This window comes from Desarmillaria tabescens, assembly GCF_030435595.1.
Source record: "Desarmillaria tabescens strain CCBAS 213 chromosome Unknown EV420scaffold_15, whole genome shotgun sequence".
Taxonomy (NCBI): domain Eukaryota; kingdom Fungi; phylum Basidiomycota; class Agaricomycetes; order Agaricales; family Physalacriaceae; genus Desarmillaria; species Desarmillaria tabescens.
In genome coordinates, this window is record NW_026848314.1 from 935,381 (window position 1) to 960,811 (window position 25,431).

Consider the following 25,431-nt stretch of genomic DNA (forward strand, 5'->3'; position numbering starts at 1 on the left):
TTAGATGTGAATATTCATTAAGATATAGCTTTACATAGTCTAATATATTATTTACTGAACCACACTGATTATCCACGAAGCTATCATTGCTCAAGTGGTCTTGTCATCATGGAGAAAACATATGTCAGTGATGTCATAACTGCTTTCAATTCATGAATAATTGCATACAATCAAGTTCTAATGAAAAGACATGGTAAGCTCATCTACAGGATAATACTAAGCTATGTTACATTCATAGAAATCGATCCCACAAAAGGATATTCACCCCTTCACCAGCCCAGGGCTTCGGCCTAGGGCTTAAGGCTTTCCTTAAACAAAGCCTCAGCCCGAGCCTTAAGCAAGCCTTACTTGCAGGCTGGGCTTTTCAGGGCTGGGCTGGGCTGGGCTGGGCCGGGCTTGAGGCTTGAAGCCTGGCCTTTCACAACACTAAACGCCAAGTTGAAGTATTGCAATGTCCTGTTTTGATATAGACTTGGCGAGATACACTTAGTGTTTCGGATATGGTGTAACGGCTAACATTGCTGCCTTTCACGAAAAAATATTGTGTGGCAGCTTGGGGTTTGATTCCCCGTATCCGAATTAATTGTCCATATGCTTTTGGTTATATTGGAATAATCTGACCATGATTACTTGACCCTTGGGATTACTGGCTTGTTTCACGAATCAATAAAATTACATCATTCAGCTGTTTTCTCCACATCGCTGTATGCTCCCCGTGTGAAGGTGCCACCCGGTGCCCTGTTTTCCCTGAGTCGGAAGCAGAAGTGGGATGTAGGGTTGCACATGAAACCTCCAGGGGGGGTAAGTAACCATTAGTTACTGACCCCTCCCTGGGGGGGGTGGTTTTGCTATGGTAAGTTACTGTTACTTACCAGTCACATGATCTCTCACATGACCATTTCGCGCTAGCTTTTTTTTGACTTCTGCACTGCCGCCAGCAGTGGGTAATTTTAATAAAATAGTGCAGGCAGAAGAGGGATCAAGATAGGCTGGAAAGTTGGATAAGGATGAGGGAACATCTGGGGTGAGGATGCGGCGTTCAGAGACAGGCGGAATGACGAAGTCAATGATGTCTTTAAGTGTAGCAGTATCCGATGGTAACAACGATGAATAGTCTTTGGGTATAGCAGCGTGCTTCTCTAAGGAATTGACTAGCTGATGATCTGGAGTTGGCGGCGCCATGGTGGGTTTACTATTCCTTGGTAGGGAAAATTGAAAAATTTTGCTGTAATATTACCATGTGACCGGTAAGTTACCTCGACAAAATACCCTCCACCGATGGGGGTGTAACTTAACGGTAACTTACTGGGAACTTACCGGGAATAAACCCTGGTGTATCAAAACCTAGGGTTTCATGCGCAACCCTAGCGGGATGTAGATTTTCCTCTGCCTATATCAGAGCGGTCATGATGTCATTTCATGTTTTCGCTCCATTTACTTCCCTCTCCTCACCACCTACGACACACGATCCTGGCTCTCCGGCGAAAAGAACTTAACGAAAGTACGATACTTGGACAAGGATTACTGGGCAGCTAGCACATAACGTCAGCAGCCCTGAAGGAGGAATCTTTCACTATACCTATCCTCCATTGTATTCACACTCTTGCAATAGTTAAAAGCGACATTGCAGATTATAGTTGGCGCTAAGATCCCACAATAGTGAGTGTTATTCTAAGTCCTTCTTGTGGTACAACTGACACAGTCATCAAGATATCCATGGCTCTTTACTAGACCGTTGACCTACCCACCCAGAACAGGTACGACCAACGACTGCAACGACGATGGGTGTGCGCATTAGCCTTTTCATCAGGTGTATCTGTGTTGACTTTGTGTTAGACCTGCACTATACCCTTACTCGACGTAACTCTACCACTGCATGCTGCCAGCAACCAACGCAGCACAGACGACGACCATGAAAACCATTACAATCCACAAATTCACTACAATGATCACCTTGCCTGCGTCTTCAGCGACTCTCGTCAGCCCCGAACCTTGCCACCACCAAAAGCTCGACTTTAATATCGCCACAAAGCCTAAGGGCCACCTCAAACTGCATGTAAGCAACCTACCACGGCGAAGGGTGGCCAAAAGGAGGGCTATCTTGGAGAAGAGTGAGAGCAACAGCATGGGAAGTGGAAAAACACACTCTGCACACTCTACCAAGGTTGGGGAAGAGCCTCAATGTCAACACGTGAGCATACAACCGCTGGGAGAAGAAACAGATGTGTTTGTTTCTTTGGAGGATGTAGAAGACTGGAATGGGGTTAAAATTTGCATCGAAGATGAGGGGGAGAATGATCAGGGCATACCGACTCTGTCACGCTCAGTTCTCGACTTGATGATGGCGACCATGTCGGGGAAGGTCCTGATTGTAGGGAGAGTGAACGCCTTCACCGTCGTGCTCGGAATTATCAGCCGGAGGTGCCGTAGGGATGTCACAAAGACGTACATGGAGCTGCATGATATGGGCAGATTAGAAGATTCCTGGAGGGGCTTGTTGAGTCGCAAAGGTTTAGGGTGGATAGTCGGACAGCAGGAGTAGATAGACACTGTATTCATAGATATAATGTGTATTTTTAGAGAATTCACTACATGATAAGCTCCTCGAACTCTGTTTTTTCTGCCCTTCTGTACCCACATATTCATTCCAAAAAACTGAGATGCGAGTACCGAATAAGAATTTGTAGTTGTTTTTGAGCTTAAAGAGAGGTTTCTGCGAGTAATCTGCGAATAAGCGCACCAGGAATGCTGTTACATCAACACAAGTAACCGCTTGCAGCAGATAACCAAGGGGTGTAAACTTGCTCATGGCAATGATTTTCGCTGCCCCAAGTCCCGATAACGAAAGGTGCCGCATTCAAATCGCATTTGAGGTATACAATACTATACATACAGAGAGCTACAAACGGCCACTGTTATCACCCCAGATACCTCGTCGGATCTAGTAGGTGTAGTGCACGTTCCAGCAAGAAGAGTCGTAGTATTTCTTGCCATCCTTCTTGCCATCCCTGTTCTTTCCATCCTTCTTATCGTCCTTGTCTTCATCACAGTCATCCTCCCAAGTCAAAATATCGATAATCTCTTCGAAGAGCTCGCAGATGAACTTCTCCTCGATCTCTTCCTCGGAGTAGACTGAAAAGAAACGCTGAATAAAATGGAAGAGGGAGTAAGCGTTAAACGTACCCTGGCAAGAATTACATTTGTCATCCTTCTCGCAAAGGTTCTTGCAGTCTGAGGAGTGGATGTCAGTAAAAATGATCATTGGACGAAGATTAAAGAGATAGGCTTACCGATCTCGTGGGAGTCTTTCTTGACATCCTTGTGGTCGTAGGGAGTGTACTTGCCGTTGTTCCATCCCCTGAAGTCCTTCTTGTGCTCGAACACAGGCTCCCAGGTACAGCCTTTACGCCCGTGGTCCTTGTCGTCTTTGTCCTTGCTGAAGTCCTTGCTGCTGCCATCATTCTTGTGGTTGTCCTTCTTGTCGTCATCCTTCTTGCCAAAGTCCTTGCTGCCGCCGTCATTCTTGCGGTCGTCCTTCTTGTCATCATCCTTCTTGCCAAAGTCCTTGCTGCCACCATCGTTGTGACCGTAGTCCTTGCTGTAGTCCCTGCTGCCACCGTCATTGTAGCCATTGTAACCTACACTACTGTAGGAGTCATCCCTGGCTTGAACGGAAGCAGAGAGGGTGGGGACTGCGAGAGCAGCGAGAGGGAGGAGAGCGGCAACTGAGAAATGCATCGTGATGAATAGACTGAAGTAGGTAGACGAAGATGATAAGTCTGTCTGGAAAACTTAGTGATTTATGCGGCCTTTTATATCCTTCTGGTTCCCAGAAATCTTCTTTGACGTTAAGTCATTGTCTCAACCAACAGGCATGCTTCAAGAACGTCATGTTGAAACAGCACCGAACACGAGATATATTCGTAGTAGCCAAGAGCAATTTTCGTCGAGACCTGCCAAGCTGCAAGGGAACTTTCGAGTGACAGCAACCAGATATGGCGCAGGCGGGAACGTTGGTCTAAGATGTAGCGGGGAAAACGGGGAGACCTGTCATAATTTTGCTGGTCCTGAGAGACACAAGACATTTCAGGTGTGCCAGTACAAGGAACTTTTAAAGTTAAATACAAGGGACTTGAAGGTAGAAACTTGAGGGCGAAGTTAAAGCTATGTGGATAAGTACAAAGGACTCCCAAGTTCCAAGCCGCTGAGTCGAACTGGAGTCGAAAGCAAAGAGAAAAACGGAACCCTAGGAATGGAAACTGGCAAGCGACTGCCGCTCACAGCCGGAGAGGCGGCATAATGTTGCCGCTTAAATGGCTGGATCACTTCCGAGTCGCTTGCCGCGTTTCACCCATCTGCCCTTGGCCAGAGCCTCTTCTCTTCGCCTACTCGGACTACAAGATTTCTTATCAGTGTCACTATATCTATGGAATAATGAGAGACTGATGTTCACCTGGCATGTTTTGTTTAACTGGTGTCGCAGTAACTGCTGGAGTCAGCCACAGTCAGCGAGAATCACTTGTTTCCATTGGAAAGACCCACATTTCTCGCTGAACCATGGACTTAGCGAAATTTGAAAATCCACCTACGCGACAACTTTTGAGGATGAATCATCCGACGTCCTTGGCATATCTGAAATGTCTTTTCTTATGAGTATCTACTCTCTCGATTCTGATGAGACTTTGAAGGCTGGCTGCTCTCCAAATTTCTTTCCCTCTGAGACCGACGTTCCCATCTGCACCGTATTTGGTTACCACCGCTCGAAGGTTTCCTTGTGGCCTGACAGGTCTTTGGAGTGGATTATGCTTGGATACAAATCTCCCTCATCTTCTAGTGAGTGCTGTTTCGACGTGACGTTCGTTGAGTTCACTTCATTCATGGAGATAGCCACTTGCGGAGGGACTTTCTGGTGTATAAAAGGGCGTCAAAATCGTCGACATTCTCCAGAAAGACACATCACCCTCGTCTATCTACTTTCCTACTATCAGCCTATCCCTATCCATCACGATGCGTTTCTCAGTTGCTGCTCTCCTCCCTCTCGCTGCTCTCGCAGTCCCCACCCTCTCTGCTTCCGTTCAAGCCAGGGATGACTCCTACAGTAGTGTAGGTTACAATGGCTACAATGACGGTGGCAGCAGGGACTACAGCAAGGACTACGGTCACAACGATGGTGGCAGCAAGGACTTTGGCAAGAAGGATGATGACAAGAAGGACGACCGCAAGAATGACGGCGGCAGCAAGGACTTTGGCAAGAAGGATGACGACAAGAAGGACAACCACAAGAATGATGGCAGCAGCAAGGACTTCAGCAAGGACAAAGACGACAAGGACCACGGGCGCAAAGGCTGTACCTGGGAGCCTGTGTTCGAGCACAAGAAGGACTTCAGGGGATGGAACAACGGCAAGTACACTCCCTACGACCACAAGGATGTCAAGAAAGACTCCCATGAGATCGGTAAGCCTATCTCTTTAATCTTCATCCAATGATCATTTTTACTGACATCCACTCCTCAGACTGCAAGAACCTTTGCGAGAAGGATGACAAATGTAATTCTTGCCAGGGTACGTTTAACGCTTACTCCCTCTTCCATTTTATTCAGCGTTTCTTTTCAGTCTACTCCGAGGAAGAGATCGAGGAGAAGTTCATCTGCGAGCTCTTCGAAGAGATTATCGATATCTTGACTTGGGAGGATGACTGTGATGAAGACAAGGATGATAAGAAGGATAGAAAGGACAGGGATAGCAAGAAGGATGCACCACAAAAAGCGAGAAAAGGTTACATGCCTTTACATAAGATGACTTCGTATATAGCCTGATATAAAGATAAGGCATGTTCATATACCTGTATAAACGAGCCATGTGTTCATTTTGGGATACTTGATATTTTAATCCTCTCAGTCAGGTTCATAAGAGGATATAACCATTAGAAATCTCAGTCTAGGTTTATTTAGGTTTGTAAAAGCTTTGCAATCCGGTCATAGAGGAACATCGTCATGGCAAAACTTGCAGAGTTGTAGACTCGGGGCAAAAGGAAGGATGACAGATACATTCTAAAGACAGAGATTCATAGGAGGAGGATTTTGTTGGGTGAACGTGCTGGCAGTTGTGATGCTACATGTTCCCGCCGGTGACAGGGCTGGCAGGCGAGAACAAGTTTCTAAAATCGGTATCGTGATGTGCAATGTCATGTCACATGAACGTGACAGACCGCAATCTTTGCTTTTCTTTCTACCGCCATCTTCCCTGCCATCCCCAAACCCACATTCTCCAGTTCTTCACATGTGAAGCCATCGAGAAAAGCTACTCCCACCCAGAAAACCTTCGAGCACATCCAAGAATGCATCGAAGAATGCCGAGCATCGCCAGGTTTCCCAACCACCAGCGAGAAAACGGTTTCCGACTCCACCAACTTCAGATCTGAAGATGACGAAGCTGATTATGAGGTCGACATGGAGCAAGACAATGGCAACAACAAGGATCTTGGCAGCGGCAGTGCCTACGGTTCATCTGACGATGAACACACTCATTCTCTCATTCACAATGCATGAAGGTCACGGCGATGCCGAGAACATAATAGCGGTACTCGAGGGCAGAGGTGTGTCTCCTGTTTGCTCTGTAGTGTACATTTTACTGAGTTTTTCATACCTGCAGGTAACAGAGGGAGTCGAGTGACGCTACTTCTGATTGGAGGTGCTTTTGGCATCGGTTTCCCTTCGTGCCACCATATAATAACTGCTCTTTCCAGTACCACATCGACCATGCCCACGAAGCGCTGAACAATGTTTCGCAATGAGAAGGATAGGCAGGTGAGGAGGACAATAAGGATGGTAGATATACAACAAGGTGCGCAAATTCGAAAGCATGTATGCGCATATACTCTGACTTTTGTGGTTTCTTTAATATCAGAGTCTGCCCCACGGTTGGAAAATATGTCTTCTCACTGTTTGTCTGTGATTTCGCTGATTTCGCTCTTTAGGCAAAGTCGTTGCGATACATACGGATACCGATCACAATGAACATCCAAGATAATTGTCTGCCTAAGAGCCCCATCATGAAGATGACTACCCGTTATTGTGACTCGTAAGGCTGGGTCCGATGCTTTGATGTTCAGCGGCATCTCTATGCTCCTGCACAAGTTGCATTTAGCCTTTCTGTAAGTTTTTTCTGCTGTTATTCCGTTCACATCTCACTCAAATTGTTATACAGGTTTGCTTTGCACCTCGAATGCGTGGCTATGCTCTGTACCCGTATCCCTGGCCACTTCGTATTAGTGTATGTAATTTGTATCTGGTGGTTTCATCGCCGCATTCAATAATATACTCGTGTTCATCAAATGCTGCTGCCGTCTATTGAAAATGCTATCGTATATAAGAGTAACTGGCGGTAATGTCTTTAATAATCATTCTAAGCTGCCCAAACTCTTATGAAGTGATATTAACTTGAGGCTAATGCAGGTCAGGCCGTAAAGGTATATGCCTGTTTACCAGGATTATATGGGATTATATCTGGACATATATACTGCTTACAATAAAATTGAGGTACGTCAGACATCTTTATAGCCAAGTCTATCGTTGAGATTGTTTATTAGACGTTAGGTGGGTTAGACAGCTTTCTTAGGAGTAATTTCGGTTTGTACATGCTCATAAATGTTGATCATTTTCTGTGGTGTGGCAAGAAGTACTACGACTCTTCTTGCTGGAACACACACTACAACTACTAAGTCTGATGATCCTCACTTATACCATCAAGCGCATTGTCATATGGTTATATAGATTCATGGGACTTTGTATGTATGTTGTTGTATGATAAATTTCAATTTTTCTTTCGAAGCCGTGTCCCCTCGCAAAAGTTCTCGTATTGATATGGTTTCTTTTGAGATATGCAAATCTACCAGCTAGCAAACCTGACCTTAGTCAGGACATGTGTATACTCTAGGGAGTGCCATTGCCCTGAGCTCAAGGGTAGCTAATGGTCGTAACTCTGTGCAAAATCTGTGCTAAACTAATGTTCATGTCCCTTAGGGAGTAAAATGTCAATTTGAATCGAGGGATGGGCAGGTTAGTCGATGTAGTTGTCAAAGACACTGCTAGCATTTTCCAGGTCCCTCTTACGCGCTGCTTCCGTCAATTCAGCTATAAGTTCAGCTGGAATCTTCATCATCTTCTGGAGTACCACCTTTCTCAGTTGTATCCCATTGATCGTGATCCTCCGGTTATCTACCAAAGTGATTCACTTGAGTTCCTCGGCCTTCACACCTGCGCCTTTCATTAGCCACTTTCCCACAATGGCCCTGTCTCTCTCGCTTTCTTCCAATTCGTCAGGATCGGGCATGTCCATTGCCATAAGGAATATCATTACTAGAGCAGCATGTCAGTTTTTATAATATACTTTATGGCCCTAGCACGCACCTTGACGCTAGATACTGCGATACAATTCACCGAATTCAGAAAGTCGATAGCCGGTGAAGCACGATATCAAGCAAGAAATGCAGCATAACGGAAAGTAAGTGAGATCGGCATTTGCCGATGCCTACTTGTCGGTGGTCTATATCTTCCACGGAGCTCGATCATGGCTTCTGACAGCAATCTCCCCAGATGCCTGCAGAGCTTACTCCTTCTCTATTCCTTATGCAGCAATCTTTGAATTCCTTATCTACAGGTTCTTTGCTCGTCCTTCTTGTCCTACTACTTAAATGGACATGAGCAAGAGCCCGCGTCGTTACTCAGTCGGATAAGAAATCATACATCTATAACCCGTCAAGCAGCGTAAGGAATTGCCGTCTTGATTCGTATGCTGACAAGTCGCATTTGAAGGTCTATCACGTTTCAGAAAACATTCTTCACCGCCTACTTTTTGTCACACTTCGCTCGAGCCTGTGCCATACTGTCAGTAATGTTTGTAGACTGCTGAGCAGTCTATATGGGCAGGGTAAGTACTATAGAGAAGCTAGAGTTGCTCTTGCACCTTCCTAGGCTTGGCCGAGTGTCCTACGTAAAATTTACTGACATGTTTTCCTTGAGACCCCACGATTCTGGCCGTCTGGCCATCTGTGGCGTAACGGCCACATCAGCGAGCTGCCGTCGGAGTGGGAAAATCCACCTACTTAGTAGGCTCGGAGAATCGGACCTCATCACTATTTTTTCAACTCTGCAGACGACCGGGATGACCTCTAAGCAGTCCCCGACAACCTTACATTCAAACGTCGCGTGTGGATACAGTCCACTATATTTCCATGTCACTTGCAGACCTAGTCGAGTGTTGGCGGCGACCGATATAATAGACACCATTCGCGAACAAACCCATCGATACTTGTTGAAAATGCCTCGAAACTCCCGATCTGATGCTGCCCAAGCATGGGTAGGTGTATCTCAGTTCAAGTTGCTCTAGAATCTGACTCGTTTCTGCTACTAGAAAGAAATCATCTCCACCTTGAATTCGTTGGGAGAATGGCAAGCGGTGCACAGCGCAGACAAGTTCAAGGTGCCGGATACTTCAGAAGTTGAAAGTGAGCATTTTAGCATTGGCTTCTCCCTAGGCTTTCAACATTCGGTCTCTTAAGACTTGCACTGTTTCTAGCATACCGCTCGGGCGCTTCCTATAAGATTTTAATTCATCCCGACAACCTAATCTATTCGAATTCAAGACGTAGCCCCGAAAGAACTAGGGCATGGTCTGCCGCGGCCGCATGGATACCGTCTTCGAAGGTCACCAGCCAACTACTCCTACCCACCGCCAGCCTGGCAACCAAGCAAAGTTCTAAGCATCTGCCTCACCTGCGGTACCACAATCGACATGATCAGCCATCGACCATACCCCAGCTTCAAGTCGCTGAGAATTCTCAGAACCCTTCCAGCTCGGCTCTCCGTTGATACAAATTTGGCCAATGCTAGCTGCCATACCAGAGACGATATAAGTACACCATCTTCATCTCATATACCCCGTAATTTACCCAGACCTTCTTCAGCCTTTGATACGGACACTCAAAGCCAAATGCAGTTTTTCTTTACCAACGATCATTGCGCCGGAAAGTCGTCGTTTAAAGCCCCCGAATATTTTCTATACCTCTCAGTGCGACCCGGAAATGAGAAGAAGACCTCTTGCTCAGTGGTTTGCAAGTAAGTATTGTGTTTGGGCGACCTCTGCATCTTACCTGTCATGACCAGACCAAGAATCAGAGTGCGGACGGCTCAGTTCCGGTATCTGAATGCCCTCCCTTTGGTCTTGATAAGGTACGGTATTCGCTTTTCGTGAGCCTCATATATCATCCTCGAAAAAATTTCTAGATCAAAGACCTCAGAGACAGCATGCTAAGCTTTCGACCGAATGAAGAACAGTTGGTAGCATTAAAGGCGCTCATCGGTACTCTAGATGATGAGCACCTTCCGAGGGCTCGATCACTTCTCGGAGAGGATCTTTGGTCGCAGATTATCTTCTTAAGTGTGCAGAAGACGGAGAGGAGTTTTTTGAGTAATGGAAAGGTCTCCAACCGGGTCGCGATCACGAATTGGGACGTGATCCCTGTCCTCAATCCCATTCCTGTACGTGCTTATTTTTATTGACATTTTCCCTCCGCTTATTGTTGAACCTAGTGTGATCGTTGCCAGGGAAGGTATCGCTGTGAGTATACCGTGTCAGGCCGGAATGGGAAATGCCGCAGGTGTCGATTGGGCGGTAAACGGTGCTCGTGGAAAGCTACTGATGGTGCCACGATCGTCGGACAACCGAAACAGGTTTCTTCATCTGCAGGGAGTCCTCCACAGCCAGATAATGCTCCAATGACAGCAGCGCCATCCGATCCTCCTCCTCGCGTAAATGGTACGTCCGCCAGAAATCAGGAGAAGGAAGGCCTAAAAGCATCCTTGTCGTATCTATTGGCGGGCACTCTACCTCATCCTTTGTCTCTCACCATCAACAGCCAAACCGCTGCAAGTGCAGTTCAGACCGCTCCAGATTCCTCACCTTGGTCACCCGCGCTGGTCCCGTCTTCTGACTCCGAACTTCCTCGGCCTTTGCGGCGCGATGATACTGTACTAGCCGCGATACGTGCTTCGCCTGTTCAGTACGTTGAGGATCAAGGGAATAAAGCACACTTTTTGGGCAGCGCCTCGGACTCTACCACAGAACCGATCACGGACCAGCAGACCTGGACAGCTGGAGGCGAGGATCTAGTCGACGACACTTCAGTGCGATCAAGATCGTCTTCGGTTAAATTTGTCGGCTCTCAGTATATAATCTCAGAGAAATTTTGTGCCTCAGCGGCGCGCGCCGTTGAGAAAGTCAAAGGCTTTGATAATCACAATCCCGCCGAAGTAGGTGTCAACATACAGGTTCAAGGTGCGAAGCGTCTGAGGGCTTGCTCTGTCGGGGACACACAGGAACCGAGGAAAGAATAAAAGAGTTCGGATAGTACTAAATCTGTTAATGCGAAGGAGGCAGAGTATTTAGAACAAGTCAAGGACTCGGAGTTAGAGGACTGTCTCAATATTTTGGAAGCGAGGTCAATCGAAATGATCAAATTGATCGCAGCGATACGTCGCAGAATTTCAGTCTCAAAGACATGGAAGCCTTAGTATACATCTGTAGGTGATTCGCAGATATGAGGTGTGGTGGACAGTGGACAGATGGATTGATTCTAAGCTAATCTGTATAGTAGGGTGTCAAATTTTCGATCATAAAACAGACAGTGGAATCATCGCGTTAATGATTTGTGGAAAGACAGCAACGTTCGCATACAGTGTAGCGTGTAGTGCACTCCAGCGGCAGGGATGAACTGTCAAATGAATCCTAATTTTGAAAGTGGTCTGCTCGATAATACTCGGACATGTTCAATAGTAGAGGAACAGTGAAAGGCATGAAAATTCATTATGCATCTCTTTCGCTGACTACTATCACCACATACGACTACTATCACTCTATGCATTAGCTGGTAGCTAAATACGACAAGCCTAGTATCACAGGTGCGAGTGGATGTTTCGTCTGTTCGTTGGTGCGGCAAATGCTACGCGTTCGGTAGCCGGTGACAAGTCAGTTGCACCCCAGATTTTGATGCGCAGATATCGGTCAGTTCGAAAAGGATGGGGATTTTTTGTTTCAGAAGTATTGTACACATGGCTTCAGTACGCTCGTGTATTGGATCGGCAATGAAACTGTTCTTGCGCATTGATTAGCGGCTTTCTATCTGGTCTTACGATTACGCCTGCATAAAGGAATGCCATACCACCGACTTCAATGACAGTCCAATATAGTTAAGACAAATATGATACATGAAGGAAGGGTGGAAGAACAAACGTACGCTTCCAAGCTTTAAGGGCCGCACATTTCTGCCACGGTATCGCCAACGACTGGCTGTGCGCCTGGCACAAGCGTCACCAATGCCGTTCGCTTCTTTAAATCCAGGACATCGGAACTTGTCTAGGTTGAGATCGCTAATCTAGTGAGAGCAACATGAAAGCATTCATTGCATTGTAGAACCTCGATAGATAACGGCCCTACGTTTTGCCCTAGGTCGATGACGTCTATTTTGCAATAGTACAACAAGCACTTCTGAATGTGGAGATGTGTACACGTCATGAAACTGGCAACATTACTAGAAGAAGATAAAACATACCACATCCATGGCTGAGTCCATGAGTTCATGGTCACTCGAAAGTGGTGCAGATGAAAAGGGCTTGATTTTCTCATCGCCTGAAAAGCCCCCGTCCCTATTACAAAACGGAACCTCGAGGATAAAAACGTGCTGTCTTCGAACCAAACACCGAGTATGAATAGAACTGGCTGATAATCCAGCGAGCGATGCGATAAACGCGAGTATGCTCGCCACGACTTGTGAAGTGGGCCAAAAGTCGAGTGGGAGCGCCATTGGTAGTCCTCTGTCGATGAAGCTTCGAAGATTGATGAGCGGTCGACTCGGAGTTCAAGTTGTTCCTGTGATGCTTTCTTCCTACGCCACCAAGGATCAGGCCGAAGGCTGTAGGGGGCTCCTCATGCCCTTCGGACTCAAATCTTTGGATCATGATATGTTTAGAGCGATGTAAACGAATCAATGAGTATTTATGCTGCCACGGTTGGGACACCAAGAGATGGATGAACGAGGAGCACGAGTGAATGACCGATGTAGCAATTTTAAGAAATCCAGGGTTTGCCTAGAGCGTTGACAATAGGTCAATATTAGAATAGAAATGCTGTAAAGCGCATACATACCATCTGCCTCCACATTAATCGCCACAATCAAGGCACTCTGCACACAAAAGATTAGAATTAAGCGGGAGGACCTTGCCATTCCCAGGACGTTCTAGTTGCCGGATAACTATAGAGTAAAGGTCAAGCCTGTACCGTCGCAGTTTTGCCGCTACTTGACGCAGCACAGGGTAAAAGCACAGACGAATCTTGGGCCATAAGAAGTCCGGGATACGGCAGACATGTATAAGCCAAGAGCGTGCTAAGTGTACAGCTGCTGTGATAGCATTCTTTATATACTCTTCAGTTCCAAAAACTAGGCCAAACTGCGGCAGGGCAAATATGGAAAGGCCTCACCTAGCTGTCACGGCACTCCCAGCGTTCCAGATATCGACCAAACGCGCCAGCTGATGGTCGTGTGTTGCAGTGTCGAGCAATGCATATAGCTGTAGTTTGTGTAAACAACGGAGAAATAGTAAACAGCCATGGAACCCACTGCGCATCTCCTTCGCTAACCACCATCACCACATACGACAACTATCATTTCATGCATTTCCTCGTCACCAAGCACGACGAGCACAGCATGAGCTATACGTACGAGCGGGTGCCTCGTCCATCAGTTTCTTCGTGGAAGGCTGCTCCGTGAAGGTGCTCGGTAGCCGATGACCACAAGTTCCAGGTCAGTCGTCGTCAGCCGTCGTCCCTGTCCGCGACGCCCGGCATCGTTCAGTACGTTGAGCACGATGCAAAAGGAGGGTGATCATGATGGAGATGGAGCAGATGGAGATCCGAAGGTCACGAAAAACGTGAGCCGAGTGACAGAAGAAGGGACTTGCCTTTGTTGTCCTTACCCTTCTACTCTGCCCACGCATGTCCTTCTAGCTGTAACGACAAAGTTTCTCTATCTGCCCCATCTGTGATCATCTGGCTTGTACAAAAGACCTTTTGTCATCGTTGTGGGCCAGTCGACTCGCATCGATCCCGTGGTGAATCCTCTTTCTCACATCGAGTCAGCGCACAACTTACCCGCTACGTTCCAGCCGCTATGGACGATGGCGATGAAAGGATGACGATGGAGGATGACCAGTGGCAAATTATTGACGGTGATGACTGGTGGAGGACCTCGTATACGTCAGTTTCATGGGCCCCTTCCCCTACGGCAAGGAAGAAGGTCGCAGTTCTCCCACCACTCGCTGTCGATGACCCACCTGTCACCCATGAAGACACGGATCTGTCCCTCAGTTGTTCCCTGCCCGGTGTTCAGGGTGCTCTCGGTGCTCTTGACCGGTACGAGGCCGATGTTGGTTTTTACTACTCGCAGAGCAGCAAAACAACTTCGGTGTCTGATCTATGTCACTGTGACGGTATGAATAAAGGGAGATGGAACGAGCTCATTACAGATCTCTTTGGAGACATTCCAACGTATGCCGCGTCATCCTCCGCCTCGTCCCGTGGTACCCCATCACCATGCCCATCAGCGTCCACCTCATCAGTGTCCAGCTCTTCTGCCGCATCTACTTCCGCACCAAATACCCCCGCGAGCAAGCTGAATGCTTCGGCTAACTCGTTTGTTCCTACCTTTGTGTACCCCGTTCCTTCACAGAACCACAAGATCAAGATTACCAAGGACGAACAGGGTTTCTATATGGGGGTGGATGAGGAGGATGAAAGGGACGAAATAGAGGAAGAGATTCGGAACATCATCGGATCTTACGAAGGGAAGGCCAACATCGTCTTCGCACCTTTCGCTCCAGACGAGCGCAAGTCGCCAGACTCTGACGACGATGCATTCGTCGTCAAGATGCCCAAGCGCCGAGTACTGGAGGATGACGAGGGTTGGATTGGCTTTGGGGAAAAGGACAAGGTTCAGAGGAAGAAGGATCTCTTCGACGCTCTTACGCGCCGGTGTCGCTCGGCAGTACCGGACAAGACGTCGACAACTGAAGGGTGGATTGAACCTAAGCGTCAATCCTCCGTGGCGCCGGCAGCGACGTCGGCGGGCTGGATAGAACTCGAGAGTGCTAGTCCGCCTCGAGATCCCAAACCGCCTGTGAAGGAGTCTTCTTCCAAGCAGAGCCAATGGGGAAAGAGGTCAAGGCAGCCGCCAAAGACACATAAGCGAGGTGGATCATCAGTCTCCTCGTTCTCTTCAACGTCCTCGCGCTCGTCTTCCTTGCCTGCCCCTCTATACCCCCTTCCCACCCGGTCTGGCTACCCTTATCCCATGTTTAACCCCCAAGCATATGCGTATCCACAGATACGGCCGTACTTCTACGGACCGCATCCGGGATACTTCCAACCCATGGTGAATTACCGCGCCATGGCTGGGACGCGTATGTGGTGATCGATTCTGCATTTCATTCTTATTCGCATCATGCATCTATACATATCGCCACAGACCTGCATTTTCATGACTTTTTGATCCTTGTTTTGCGCTATTTTTCTTGTTGCTTTCTTGTGATATACTAACGAATATGCGAAAACCCATCCCTGCATCGATGTATTTTTGTACGAATAATAAATAGTACTGACTATGTGAATTGAATTACTTATGTTATCCAGCTGGGTGCGAAGTTGCGAGCTGTAATAGATCGTGGGTACTACCGTATCGAATTACACGGATACAGTTCAGCATGGGCTCGTCCTGTGAAGAAAAATACAAAATTCCATCGGTCCCGCCAACCGAACGGGCCGGGACAAGTGGCACATAGCAAGCACAAGCAATAATCGCGTCGCGTCTCCTTGACCTGTTACCACATCCTGCCCCCATCTAGTACCTGAAAGGTTCGCATATATCAGCTGTTCTTACGTGGATAACGTTTCTTTACTGCAGATGAATTACGCGCAAAGAATTGACAGCTGGTCGACGTCTTCACCGAATCTGTCTTCAAAAATCTCGTTCACCACGATGATCCAGAAATCAGCCTCTCTCGAATACAACCCTGGCGCGCGCTCTCAGCAGCAGGTCCAGCACAAAAGCCCTATATGCAACATTCCGCTCGAAATTTTGTCAGAAATTTCGTCCAGTGCTGCACTTTTAGCGTCGCCATGAACCACACTCATCTCATTGAGCCCACCGCTCTCTATCTCTCGCAGATCTGCTCTGTATGGCGTAACATTGTCATTTCAATGCCTAAGCTCTGGTCTATGATCACAATTCATGGCGCCAACGTCCATAAGCGCCCTCTTCCCGCGAAACGTCTTCTCTGCACGTATCTCGCCCATGCAGGCCAAGCCCCGCTCAACATCAGACTTGTATGCGCATCAAGCATTCCCGGTCCAGAAGACGACTTATTCCTCGACTTCCTGCGCACTCTGCTCCATCAGTGCGAGCATCGCCGTGTGTCTCTAATAACTGACCTCAAGAGATCCAGAATCACGTTCATTGCGGCTTTCAACCTTCTATTCACTCCACACTCCTCAAACATCCAAAGCATCACACTGGTCCCAGGACTGGGCTTTTCATCCTTTTTTATCCCGACCTGTCCCACCTCACAGTAACAAGACCCACATACTGGGACATGATTTCGCTCGCTTTGGCGAGTTCTGCGAGGAGCATCAGCCGACTTGATTTTGTGGACTGTTCAGTCGCGGATATATGCTCCATCGGCTCTGTGTTTCCCAAGCTAAACCACATAGTAATTCAAAATCCACTCCGCAGTGCCTCACCCGATAACGCACATATCCCGCTTCTCGTCTCTCTCACAATCACACTTCCCAAACCTCGTCTACAGCCGCTCAATAAAATATTCGAAACATTCTCTCTTCCCAATCTGACTTCGCTCACTATATACACCCCGGTTCTCCCCATTGATACGTTTATCGCTTTCCTGGAAAAGTCTCCCGCTCTGCGGACATTGACCGTGTCTTCATGCGTCTCAAACTTCAGCCTTTTCATCGCAGCATCGAAGAATCTTGCGGTGTTAGACATTTACGCGCATGAAGAGTGTTTGGATGAGATCTTCGATGTTATCGAAAGAAGTAGGCGGCCATCTGAGGCGATCGTACTGCGCATGGTCGAAAAGAAAGATGACGAAGACGAGGACGAAGTAAACGTGTCCTGCATCGAAGATAAAGGTTTTTCCGGGGGCAACCAAGACGATAATTCCGCCCACGTCGGCTCAACTACACAAGAAGATCATAACGACGACGACGAAGAGAGCGATTCCGAGGATGAACGGGACAGCAATGATGACTCGGAAGATGAAACAGAAAGTTCGGAAGAATCGGATGACGATGAAGTCGACGCCGCTTATAAGATGGGCCCGTCCCGAAATTATTCAAGGCGCTCGTCTCAAATACCACAATCGAATGCGAAGATTCCGCGCTGCGGGGCGCAGGATTGCTATCTGCTGAAAATTTTTTAGATGCTTATACTCTCAATGACCGGTCACCGAAGGTATGTTAACGTCAATTTCTCCTCATGCGCCTCTTATGTATCGCAGCAACCAAGATGAAAATAGATTTGAGTGCTACGGAACAGCCTTACGCCATACGTTTTTCCGTCATCTCCAATGGTTCGCGCAGGGCTGACTGGCTCGAGCGTGAGCTAAAAACAAATTTCCCACGCCATCGAGTGTTGACTGAGTTCCATTTTGGGAAACCCCGATTCCTTTCGACCGTTCATCCACCAACAAAGGACTTAAGGTGCGCATTTCACTTCCTGCTCCTCTTCATGATGCTTTAGTAAAAGGGTCGAGCCTCTCGCCGCCTCCGTGGAAAGAACCTACGTTAGCTTTCGCTTGCCCGAACCCCATCGTGTCTGAATTCCCAATACACTTTTCTTTGCGAGTTTGCAGAAGTGTATTGTAAAAGGCTAGACCAACATTTCAGACTCTTTTTCGCTATTGGCTGGCATGGTCTAGAGATTCATGACCTGCTAGTAAAGGCCAGAGTCTTACATTCAGCCATTCCCTTCAGCCGAGCTCGTGCAGATGCAGGTCTCCTCTGCTTCGAGTGGTCACTAGATGTGGTTTCAACTAGTTCTGGGATGGTATATTTCCTTGCAGGATATCAGCGCTCAAGGCAAAGACCAATCCTTGTTAGCGTGTGGGGTTCCGTGCATACACCTGTGGGTTCGGGCGATGTATGGAGCTTTCCCGGAGAAGAGTGTGCTGTGAGATCATCCGTAGTTTGCAACTGATGTTTCCTTTTTTTTTCTGAAATCTCCGTTTGAGATCTTACGCTGATTGGTTTTTTGTGATAGGCTTATCTTCGATAACGTACGCCTGTCGAGCCAGGTATCCACTACTATTTTACACTCCCTTGATGTACCGGTCCCGAATTCCAGTACTTGTTTCGACAGTTATGTTCGTTGGCCGAAGATATCGGCGCCACGCATGAGTCGAGCGCTCTGGCTTTGTGTTTACATGGTGATGTAATGCTCGAGTGTTATGAAAAATGTCAAGCTTTTCAATGGTATGCAACCTGCAAGATTAAGAATGACTGGGTACATGACGGAGAGTTTGCTGTGCGTATCCATATGGTTGGTCCGTTTCTTATGTACTTACTGCGTCAATAATGTAGCGTCCAATCGGCCGGATGCCATCATGGTCTGAGGACGACCATAGGAAACGTCTATCGCAGTTCTACGATGGCTCGCAAGCGACTTGCAACTTTTTCCGCCAAGCTCAAAGGCGCTCGAAAACCATCGTTACACCGACCAACTCCCGTCACCGCTCATACCCCAAATCAGGAACTTTCCCGTGGTTGCCACACTACGAGCGCAGTCCTATTTCCTTATCCTCCACACCGGAATCAGTTCGTCGCTATGCGATCTATTTCGGGTCGCGGCAATGGAAATTCTTGTCGTCGTTCTCTATTTCATAATGTGGTTGCGCAGAATACGTCTTCATCAATCTTCATTCACCACTTATACCACCACGATTCCTTGCTAGGGATTTTTTCCCTATACCCGTCGAGATTCCCTCCCCGGCTGTATCTTTAGAGACTCGAAGCTCTAAGCTGACTGTTCACCCCACACTCGTTAATTCATGGCGGCGGCGGTCCGCGCACAAAACCTGCTTCTCCTGTGGCTCATTCTATGCCAGTTCTCTTATGTTCATGCTTATGTCGCCCAGCTCCAGTATTACTCCCTCGGAAAGCCATCGTCTCGAATTCATCTGGGACGGTTCAAGTGGTCGATTCGTCTACTCAGGACATAATCGCCCAGGGAGAAGCGACTGATGGGGCAGGGGCAAAGTTTCTCCCCCAGCGATGCTGTGGATAGGGTGTTGCCTCCTGATTGGCGTGCCCATGTCGTTTGCTGGGATCAGAGGATGGAGACTCACGACCGGTGCTGGTATAGGCCTTTCAGCAGGGGTTTTATGTGAGTAGTGTAGTCCGTCGCACGAGCTTGTAACTGACGTTACTCTGACTCAAGCCTGGGCCGCTATCATAAACAGCATCAACAATGACGGCTTGTCTGACATCGTGCTCACGTCAATCATTCTTGGTTTTATCTTCCTGGGCTTTTGTTTGGGTGCATTCGAGTTTGCACGCCTTGGGGGGATCATCCTTATCGTCCTCAATGGTGGCCTGTCGTTTGGCATCAGAATTGTGTTGTTGAAGGAAGGGTTGCTAGGCGGGAGCTCGCTCCATGTCAACTGGGCGATCGTTATCGTGTTTCCCATACTTGCGGGGCTATCGATGATATGGAAGCAGAGGCCTCCTTTGGTACGTTTGTTGCAATTGATTCGATTCTATTGTACTAATTCGTTGCCGTCTTTTAGCTTTTTGGATGTGCGTCGTCGGGATGTTCCTAATGCCTTTGGGCGTCGACCTTATAATTAACAAGCAAGACGGCATGAGTCGTGGACTTCGCTACTTGTTTGACCGCAACACGGCTCATCTGGCAGTACGTACGCCACTTTCAGATTTATGTCCTAGTGTAACAGTCGTTGACAGGACATAATGACTAACGGCTATCACCCCACATTATCGACACGAATAATTTTGATAGCGTCTCTGGTAGCAACGTACGTTTGTTTCTCCGTCATATCATACTGCCTGGTTTGACAGTCCACAGACCAATGCTTGCTACCGCCCAGCACTATATTTCGAAAACCATTCAATCGCCACAAGGGTCCACCGAGTGATGCGGAGCTCGCCATTAATTACCCAACTCCCTTCGAACAAAAGAAAGTTTCAGACTTCTTCATTGACATGTGGCACCGGGGGAGCGCTGTCTTGGAAAAACACGACAATGGTAGTCGATTCAGCCTATAGATTCTCTTCGTCCGCTCTTTTATATCACTCTCGCTTTTCGACCTCAAACTGTATCAACACGCATCATCAGCATCCCTCCTATTTCGCGTCCATAGAATTTTCTTTACAGATACCCGCGCCCTTTTTTTCTCGCCTGGGTCCCTCCAGGTGAGGGCATTGGCGAGGTCATTTGGCGCCGTATGGTACATACCTTCGAACATCTTTCGCATTACTACCGCAATGTTGTGATGGTCGGCCACCGTTATCTATCTAATCACAACCCCAATACACTGTGCCTGGCTTTCGCCCTGATTTTCTCCGCCTATTTATTTAACTATATTTAAGCGACGGCGCATTGCGTAGGCTCCTTCATACAAGGCAGATGCTAATGGGTTTCGATGGGGCCAGGATCCTTAACTTCAATACTTAAGTTTGCAATGCCCCGATGCATCGGGCCTAACATGTAATTCGAAGTTCAAAATCAGAATCATCAATACGTGTGACCCCCTGGCCTCCAGATTAGCAACGCCGAGGCACCTGCTCGTATTGGATTAGGGAGCGAGCACCACAGCATGAATTTAGTACAGTATGCTTGGTGACGCCACATTAGAAGATCGTGCCTGTCAATTAAGCATTGTACGACGAACCCAACGACCAGAGCCTAGCAAAGACATGTGGGAAGATCATCAAGGTTCGGATCTTCCTGGGAAAATGGAGCGTCTAATCAAAGAACCACGTCAGAAATAACCAAAACAAACCTGATGATACCATACGGCCCCAAGATACGACAAAGCAGAAAAGAGAAAGTGAGCGTTTTCAAGGCCCGCTCGGGTCCGGAAAACAACAAGTAACCGGATTTGTTTGGTCCTGGCGCTAACAACCCAGCGCGAAAACAAGAGGACCCTGAAGGTACTCCCATCATCACCCATTTTTCAAGATTCATCTTATAAATACCAGCCCTCAATCATGCAAAAGGGTTCCGCTACTCGAGAGAGGCGGTCCTGGACAGAAGAAGAGGACCGTCTCCTTCGCGAGGCCGTTAAGAAAGGTACGCTGCTGCCCTCATTCGAAGCGGTACTCCGGCCCTAAACAATTGTTCGCTAGAGGACCCCGACAGCGCGAGCCCATCCAAGTGGTACGCGATCGCCAAACATGTCCCGGACCGAACAAACAAAGACTGCCGCAAACGCTGGTTCGCCAAAATGGCCTCGGACGTCGTCAAGGGTGGATGGTCTCCGGAAGAGGACGCGAGACTCGTCAAAGCGATCGAGCAGTGCGGCACGAGGTAAACAGACTTTATGCTTATGTTTCTTCTTCATGACATTGAATTTTTCCCCCCCTTGTCGCGTCCCACAGGTGGTCGATGGTGGCCGCGATGGTGCAGAGCAGGAATAGCGACCGTTTGTCGAATTTTTGTTATGTGGCGTTGAAGTCCTGACTGAAAGCTTGCTTATTCAGAGTGTGCAAAGCGCTGGACAGATACCTTGAATCCCGCGATCGACAGGACTACTTGGACACCGGAAGGGGTAAGTCAATTAAACTTGACATCTTGACGTCGCTTACCTTCGATACCTCAGGATGCTCTCCTCCTAAAGGCCGTCAGTGAGCACGGCAAAGTCTGGACAAAAATCGTCAAAACGTATTTCCCAGGGAGAACAGGTCTCTCGGCCAAGAATAGGTAACCTTTTCTAGTCCAGCTGTTTTCGATATAAACGTTAATCAATGTCTACCGTAGATACAACAGCATAACGCGGGGTAACATTGATTCGCGACGTAGCCAAGGTCACTCCGTGTCGGCGTCGGGTCCTGTACCATACGCCCAGAACCTCCAGCCTACGACGTCATCGTCGGGACCGGTAGTCGTGCACATGTCCCTTCCCCCGGCCCCGATACCGCAGCTCCCTCCCTCCATGTACAACAGCCCCTCCCAAGGAATGCGCTTGCCTTTCCCCATATCATAAGGCTGCAAATTACGACAACTATGGACACAACTTTTAGATGGAAACCCTACCACGAATGTAACTTAATCATCAAACGCGAATGTATGTTTGTATGTTGAAGAAATTGTAACATTGACACTTTCCCATCACAACCTGTGATGCAGAAGACTCGGTTTTTGATGATGGCTCCTTCTCCCGTGTCTCGGAGCGACTGGGTGCGATAGTGACAGCCGGACTGTAAGGCTCCAAGCGTGATCGTGTACTCTCCCATTATAGGCTATTGAAGCAACCACGGCTAAACGAGCTATGCGTCCGAGTCATAGGCCGCATGGTCTCAGCTTCGCTTGTGCTCAGCTTTTCTTATACTGTAAGTGTTCACTCGATTAAACCTCCCAGTCGATCAATGCCGGCGACAACAACCGCATTGCTAGCTTGACAGTGAAGGTGGGAGTGAAAGGTTGATGACCATGCATTGAAGGATGGTTTCATCATGTATAGCTGAATTATATGAACAAAATATTCACATTAACAACCAAATTATACAACTGTTACGCTACAATATATCTAGAACATAAAACAGAAGCCTCACGTATCCGCAAAATCTCTAATAATTTCACGTAATCCCACCTCATCTTAAACCATCATGAGCATTGAACATTTCCCATAGTAAAAGGTAAACCGACCTGTTGTCGAACTAATTCATCGTCCTGTCCTGATGACGTGCCGAAGACAGCATCAATCTCCTCCAACGATACATTCGCCGTCTCAGGAACGCTATATGTCGCCCACAAGTAAGCAAGAAAACACGCAGTCGAGAAGATCATAAATGTCCTGCTAGTGTAATCAAAACGTCAGCATATATGCGTCGCAAAGCAAGGTCAGCATTTACGCAGCAGAATACTCCACAAGTACCGGTGTCACCAGCCCGATAAGGACTACGTACAATTGTCAGCGAGCCAAACGCGGAGTATCGGGTAAGCAACTGACAGTTGTTGGTCCAGTTCGAGGCCGTGGACAGCGCGACGCCTTTACTCCGTATAGACAGCGGGAAGACTTCGCTTGGAAGCACCCATCCGATGGGACCGAAGGAGACACCGTAGGACGCAGTAAACGTACAAATACACCTGGTAACGGTGAGGTGGGAGCAAGGTCGTACAGTGGCGGAGACTTACGCTACCGCAAGCCAAGCTGCAATGGAATGCGACGACCAATCCGCGCCATACAGAAGGATCTGAAGCAGAGTTAACTGTTATAGATAAATCGAGAGAACAAAACTGACCAAAATGGCAATGGCAAAGTGCGAACATGCCATTACTGCGCCTCCGCCTAACTAAAATTGAGCTACTAGTTACTTAACAGCACCCCGCGCGCAACGCACCTCTCAACAGGGATTTCCTCCCTGAACTATATCAGCAGTGAGAAAGAATGGGAGCCTCTTGGATACATACCGATTCGATCAATCTGTGAGATGGCGGGTATGACTGCGAAGAATTGAACAACGCCAATGCCTCCGGAAACTAACAATGTGACTTTTTCTCCCGATAGTCCAATACTCTTGACAAGAATCGGACCATAATACAGTAATGCGTTGATGCCGCTCCATTCTGGAATGATTCTCGTTTCAGCTATCTCACAGACAAGATGTTCAGACTTACGCTGAAATACCATCATGAGCACGCCAACAGCTGTACGTGCTCGGTACTTCTTTGTGAAGAGCGCTCCCCAGGATCCAAGCTCTCCGAGGTTTCCATGAGGTTTCAAGTCGTCAGCATTGGGAGATATCCGCTGGAGGAGGGTAGCTTCAACGCGCATCTCTAAAAGTTCGATCTAGAACAATAATTATATTAGCTGATCAAGAAGAGAACGACGCTTGTTACCTGAATCAAAGGATCCCTCTTGGCTTCTATGGGTGTTCGCCGTCTCAGCTTCGCCAAACTGGCTAAAGCTTCTTCGTACCTGCCCTGAAGAACTAACAAGCGAGGTGATGCAGGAAGGAATAGACATCCGACACATAAGATGATCCCAGGAACGATCTGAATACCTAATGGTATGCGCCAAGATGCTGAGCTGGGTACTGGGATACGCCATGTACGTTAGTGAGGGCGAAGGCGGCGATGAAATAAAAGCCTACTGGAACGTGTGAAGAACCCAATCCAAAATCCGCATACAACTCCCAAAACGATGGCAAACTGTTCCAAGGCCATGAGAGATCCACGCAACTCCGGAGGACTGATTTCTGCCATGTATAAGGGCGAAAGCATACTGCACATTTACCAATGAGCTAGCAATCACCAAAGAGACGAAAGGTCAAGCAGACCTTAATGCTCCTACGCCTAATCCCCCAACGGCACGTCCAATGAATATATGATACAGTTTCCAAGCGCCGCATTGGAATACAGAACCTATGCAAAATACAACTATACGGTATTAGTCAGAAATCGGCAGCCTAGTGCAACATAGACACACCGCATGCAACGAATATCGAAAGTCTCCGAGAGCACCGGTCAGCAAAGATTCCTGATAACACAGAACCAGTCAATGCACCGAGCTCCAGAATAGCCGCTTCAACAAGTGTGAGATTCAAACCGAGGAACAGAACGTGAAGCTCAACTCATAAGACCCTCCTGGAAGGGCGATATAGGCCAGCGCTCAGTAAAGTCCTTCATTACCAGGACATTAGCAATCTAACCGACATTAGTAAACCCAGAAATAAACAAAGACATTGGCACATACCACGCCCTGGTCATACCCGAAACTCAGGCCTCCAATGCTCGCAAATATCACACACCAAAGCGTGTACTGGTTGCTAAACAGTCCAGCTAGACCCTTCGGACCATAGGAATAGTTATACGAACGTCCATCAGGATGAACAGTCAAGCTTCCTCCATCTCGTAGTCGTGCCCATGGTTCCGGGTTAGGGTTAAGAGCCGCGTTTTCTGAATCGGACTCTGGGATGTTGGTGTAATCTTGATTGCTCGTCTGTCCGATGCCTAAGTCAGCCTCCTGCAATGTCGATGACAGGTTACTTACAGCGGTCATGCGATATCTGACGGGAAGGCGCTGTTGCTCCAGGTGGGGAGCTGGGGGTCCAGGTGACGGTAGGAATGTA

The 25,431-nt window shown here is 47.8% G+C and overlaps 10 protein-coding genes and 1 non-coding gene across 11 annotated transcripts; 7 read left to right on the forward strand and 4 right to left on the reverse strand.

Annotated features, from left to right (window-relative positions):
• The first annotated feature begins 494 nt into the window (after positions 1-494).
• EV420DRAFT_t140 lies at positions 495-579 on the forward strand. The gene has a single exon. It is a non-coding gene; the product is annotated as a tRNA-Glu (tRNA).
• A 1,204-nt stretch (positions 580-1,783) lies between these two features.
• On the forward strand, positions 1,784-2,625 carry EV420DRAFT_1678122 (uncharacterized protein). Its single transcript, XM_060479174.1, has one exon. The coding sequence runs from the start codon at positions 1,877-1,879 to the stop codon at positions 2,540-2,542; it is 666 nt and encodes a 221-aa protein (XP_060331630.1). The 5' UTR covers positions 1,784-1,876; the 3' UTR covers positions 2,543-2,625.
• A 316-nt stretch (positions 2,626-2,941) lies between these two features.
• EV420DRAFT_1479382 (uncharacterized protein) lies at positions 2,942-3,738 on the reverse strand (the record flags this gene model as incomplete). Its single annotated transcript, XM_060469566.1, has 3 exons — positions 2,942-3,132; positions 3,184-3,231; positions 3,291-3,738. 3 exons carry the CDS (start codon positions 3,736-3,738, stop codon positions 2,942-2,944), a joined length of 687 nt encoding a protein of 228 aa, XP_060331631.1.
• A 1,269-nt stretch (positions 3,739-5,007) lies between these two features.
• Positions 5,008-5,816, forward strand: EV420DRAFT_1678132 (uncharacterized protein; the record flags this gene model as incomplete). Its single annotated transcript, XM_060479175.1, has 3 exons — positions 5,008-5,455; positions 5,515-5,562; positions 5,614-5,816. The coding sequence occupies 3 exons, from the start codon at positions 5,008-5,010 to the stop codon at positions 5,814-5,816; spliced, it is 699 nt and encodes a 232-aa protein (XP_060331632.1).
• A 396-nt stretch (positions 5,817-6,212) lies between these two features.
• Positions 6,213-7,334, reverse strand: EV420DRAFT_1540026 (uncharacterized protein). The gene is given in 4 exon segments (XM_060473064.1): positions 6,213-6,523; positions 6,540-6,595; positions 6,652-7,153; positions 7,207-7,334. The coding sequence occupies 3 exon segments, from the start codon at positions 6,871-6,873 to the stop codon at positions 6,412-6,414; spliced, it is 390 nt and encodes a 129-aa protein (XP_060331633.1). The 5' UTR covers positions 6,874-7,153; positions 7,207-7,334; the 3' UTR covers positions 6,213-6,411.
• A 2,729-nt stretch (positions 7,335-10,063) lies between these two features.
• EV420DRAFT_319992 (uncharacterized protein) lies at positions 10,064-11,825 on the forward strand. The gene is made up of 3 exons (XM_060481702.1): positions 10,064-10,115; positions 10,164-10,538; positions 10,590-11,825. The coding sequence occupies exons 2-3, from the start codon at positions 10,305-10,307 to the stop codon at positions 11,391-11,393; spliced, it is 1,038 nt and encodes a 345-aa protein (XP_060331634.1). The 5' UTR covers positions 10,064-10,115; positions 10,164-10,304; the 3' UTR covers positions 11,394-11,825.
• Positions 11,826-12,426: 601 nt separating this feature from the next.
• EV420DRAFT_319945 (uncharacterized protein) lies at positions 12,427-13,380 on the reverse strand. Its single transcript, XM_060481700.1, has 3 exons — positions 13,201-13,380; positions 12,608-13,142; positions 12,427-12,543 (listed from the first exon to the last, which is right to left on the reverse strand). Exons 1-2 carry the CDS (start codon positions 13,213-13,215, stop codon positions 12,705-12,707), a joined length of 453 nt encoding a protein of 150 aa, XP_060331635.1. The 5' UTR covers positions 13,216-13,380; the 3' UTR covers positions 12,427-12,543; positions 12,608-12,704.
• An 841-nt stretch (positions 13,381-14,221) lies between these two features.
• Positions 14,222-15,520, forward strand: EV420DRAFT_1479386 (uncharacterized protein; the record flags this gene model as incomplete). The annotated part of the gene is made up of 1 exon (XM_060469567.1): positions 14,222-15,520. The coding sequence occupies one exon, from the start codon at positions 14,222-14,224 to the stop codon at positions 15,518-15,520; it is 1,299 nt and encodes a 432-aa protein (XP_060331636.1).
• A 3,872-nt stretch (positions 15,521-19,392) lies between these two features.
• Positions 19,393-20,403, forward strand: EV420DRAFT_1479388 (uncharacterized protein; the record flags this gene model as incomplete). Its single annotated transcript, XM_060469568.1, has 4 exons — positions 19,393-19,504; positions 19,559-19,851; positions 19,973-20,032; positions 20,197-20,403. 4 exons carry the CDS (start codon positions 19,393-19,395, stop codon positions 20,401-20,403), a joined length of 672 nt encoding a protein of 223 aa, XP_060331637.1.
• A 794-nt stretch (positions 20,404-21,197) lies between these two features.
• On the forward strand, positions 21,198-22,597 carry EV420DRAFT_1540079 (Homeodomain-like protein). Its single transcript, XM_060473065.1, has 7 exons — positions 21,198-21,291; positions 21,340-21,430; positions 21,487-21,667; positions 21,739-21,782; positions 21,841-21,908; positions 21,960-22,060; positions 22,118-22,597. The coding sequence occupies exons 2-7, from the start codon at positions 21,349-21,351 to the stop codon at positions 22,341-22,343; spliced, it is 702 nt and encodes a 233-aa protein (XP_060331638.1). The 5' UTR covers positions 21,198-21,291; positions 21,340-21,348; the 3' UTR covers positions 22,344-22,597.
• A 212-nt stretch (positions 22,598-22,809) lies between these two features.
• EV420DRAFT_1540082 (MFS monosaccharide transporter) lies at positions 22,810-25,428 on the reverse strand. The gene is made up of 18 exons (XM_060473066.1): positions 25,353-25,428; positions 25,056-25,301; positions 24,934-25,006; positions 24,789-24,884; positions 24,640-24,739; positions 24,454-24,584; positions 24,200-24,396; positions 23,978-24,149; positions 23,771-23,926; positions 23,701-23,721; positions 23,602-23,648; positions 23,495-23,553; positions 23,310-23,446; positions 23,212-23,257; positions 23,189-23,190; positions 23,006-23,154; positions 22,982-22,984; positions 22,810-22,952 (listed from the first exon to the last, which is right to left on the reverse strand). The coding sequence occupies exons 1-18, from the start codon at positions 25,359-25,361 to the stop codon at positions 22,908-22,910; spliced, it is 1,689 nt and encodes a 562-aa protein (XP_060331639.1). The 5' UTR covers positions 25,362-25,428; the 3' UTR covers positions 22,810-22,907.
• Between the last annotated feature and the right edge of the window lie 3 nt (positions 25,429-25,431).

Coding starts and splice junctions, on each gene's coding strand:
- EV420DRAFT_1678122 (XM_060479174.1), top strand. CDS start 1,877: ATGCTGCCAGCAACCAACGCAGCACAGACGACGACCATGAAAACCATT.
- EV420DRAFT_1540026 (XM_060473064.1), bottom strand. CDS start 6,873: ATGCGCATACATGCTTTCGAATTTGCGCACCTTGTTGTATATCTACCA. Junction 6,596..6,651: donor CACTCGACTCCCTCTGTTAC/CTGCAGGTATGA, acceptor CAGGAGACACAC/CTCTGCCCTCGAGTACCGCT.
- EV420DRAFT_319992 (XM_060481702.1), top strand. CDS start 10,305: ATGCTAAGCTTTCGACCGAATGAAGAACAGTTGGTAGCATTAAAGGCG. Junction 10,539..10,589: donor CTGTCCTCAATCCCATTCCT/GTACGTGCTTAT, acceptor TGTTGAACCTAG/TGTGATCGTTGCCAGGGAAG.
- EV420DRAFT_1540079 (XM_060473065.1), top strand. CDS start 21,349: ATGCAAAAGGGTTCCGCTACTCGAGAGAGGCGGTCCTGGACAGAAGAA. Junction 21,909..21,959: donor CTACTTGGACACCGGAAGGG/GTAAGTCAATTA, acceptor TCGATACCTCAG/GATGCTCTCCTCCTAAAGGC. Junction 22,061..22,117: donor GGTCTCTCGGCCAAGAATAG/GTAACCTTTTCT, acceptor TGTCTACCGTAG/ATACAACAGCATAACGCGGG.
- EV420DRAFT_1540082 (XM_060473066.1), bottom strand. Junction 24,740..24,788: donor TTCGATATTCGTTGCATGCG/GTGTGTCTATGT, acceptor AATACCGTATAG/TTGTATTTTGCATAGGTTCT. Junction 23,554..23,601: donor ACTTTGCCATTGCCATTTTG/GTCAGTTTTGTT, acceptor ACTCTGCTTCAG/ATCCTTCTGTATGGCGCGGA.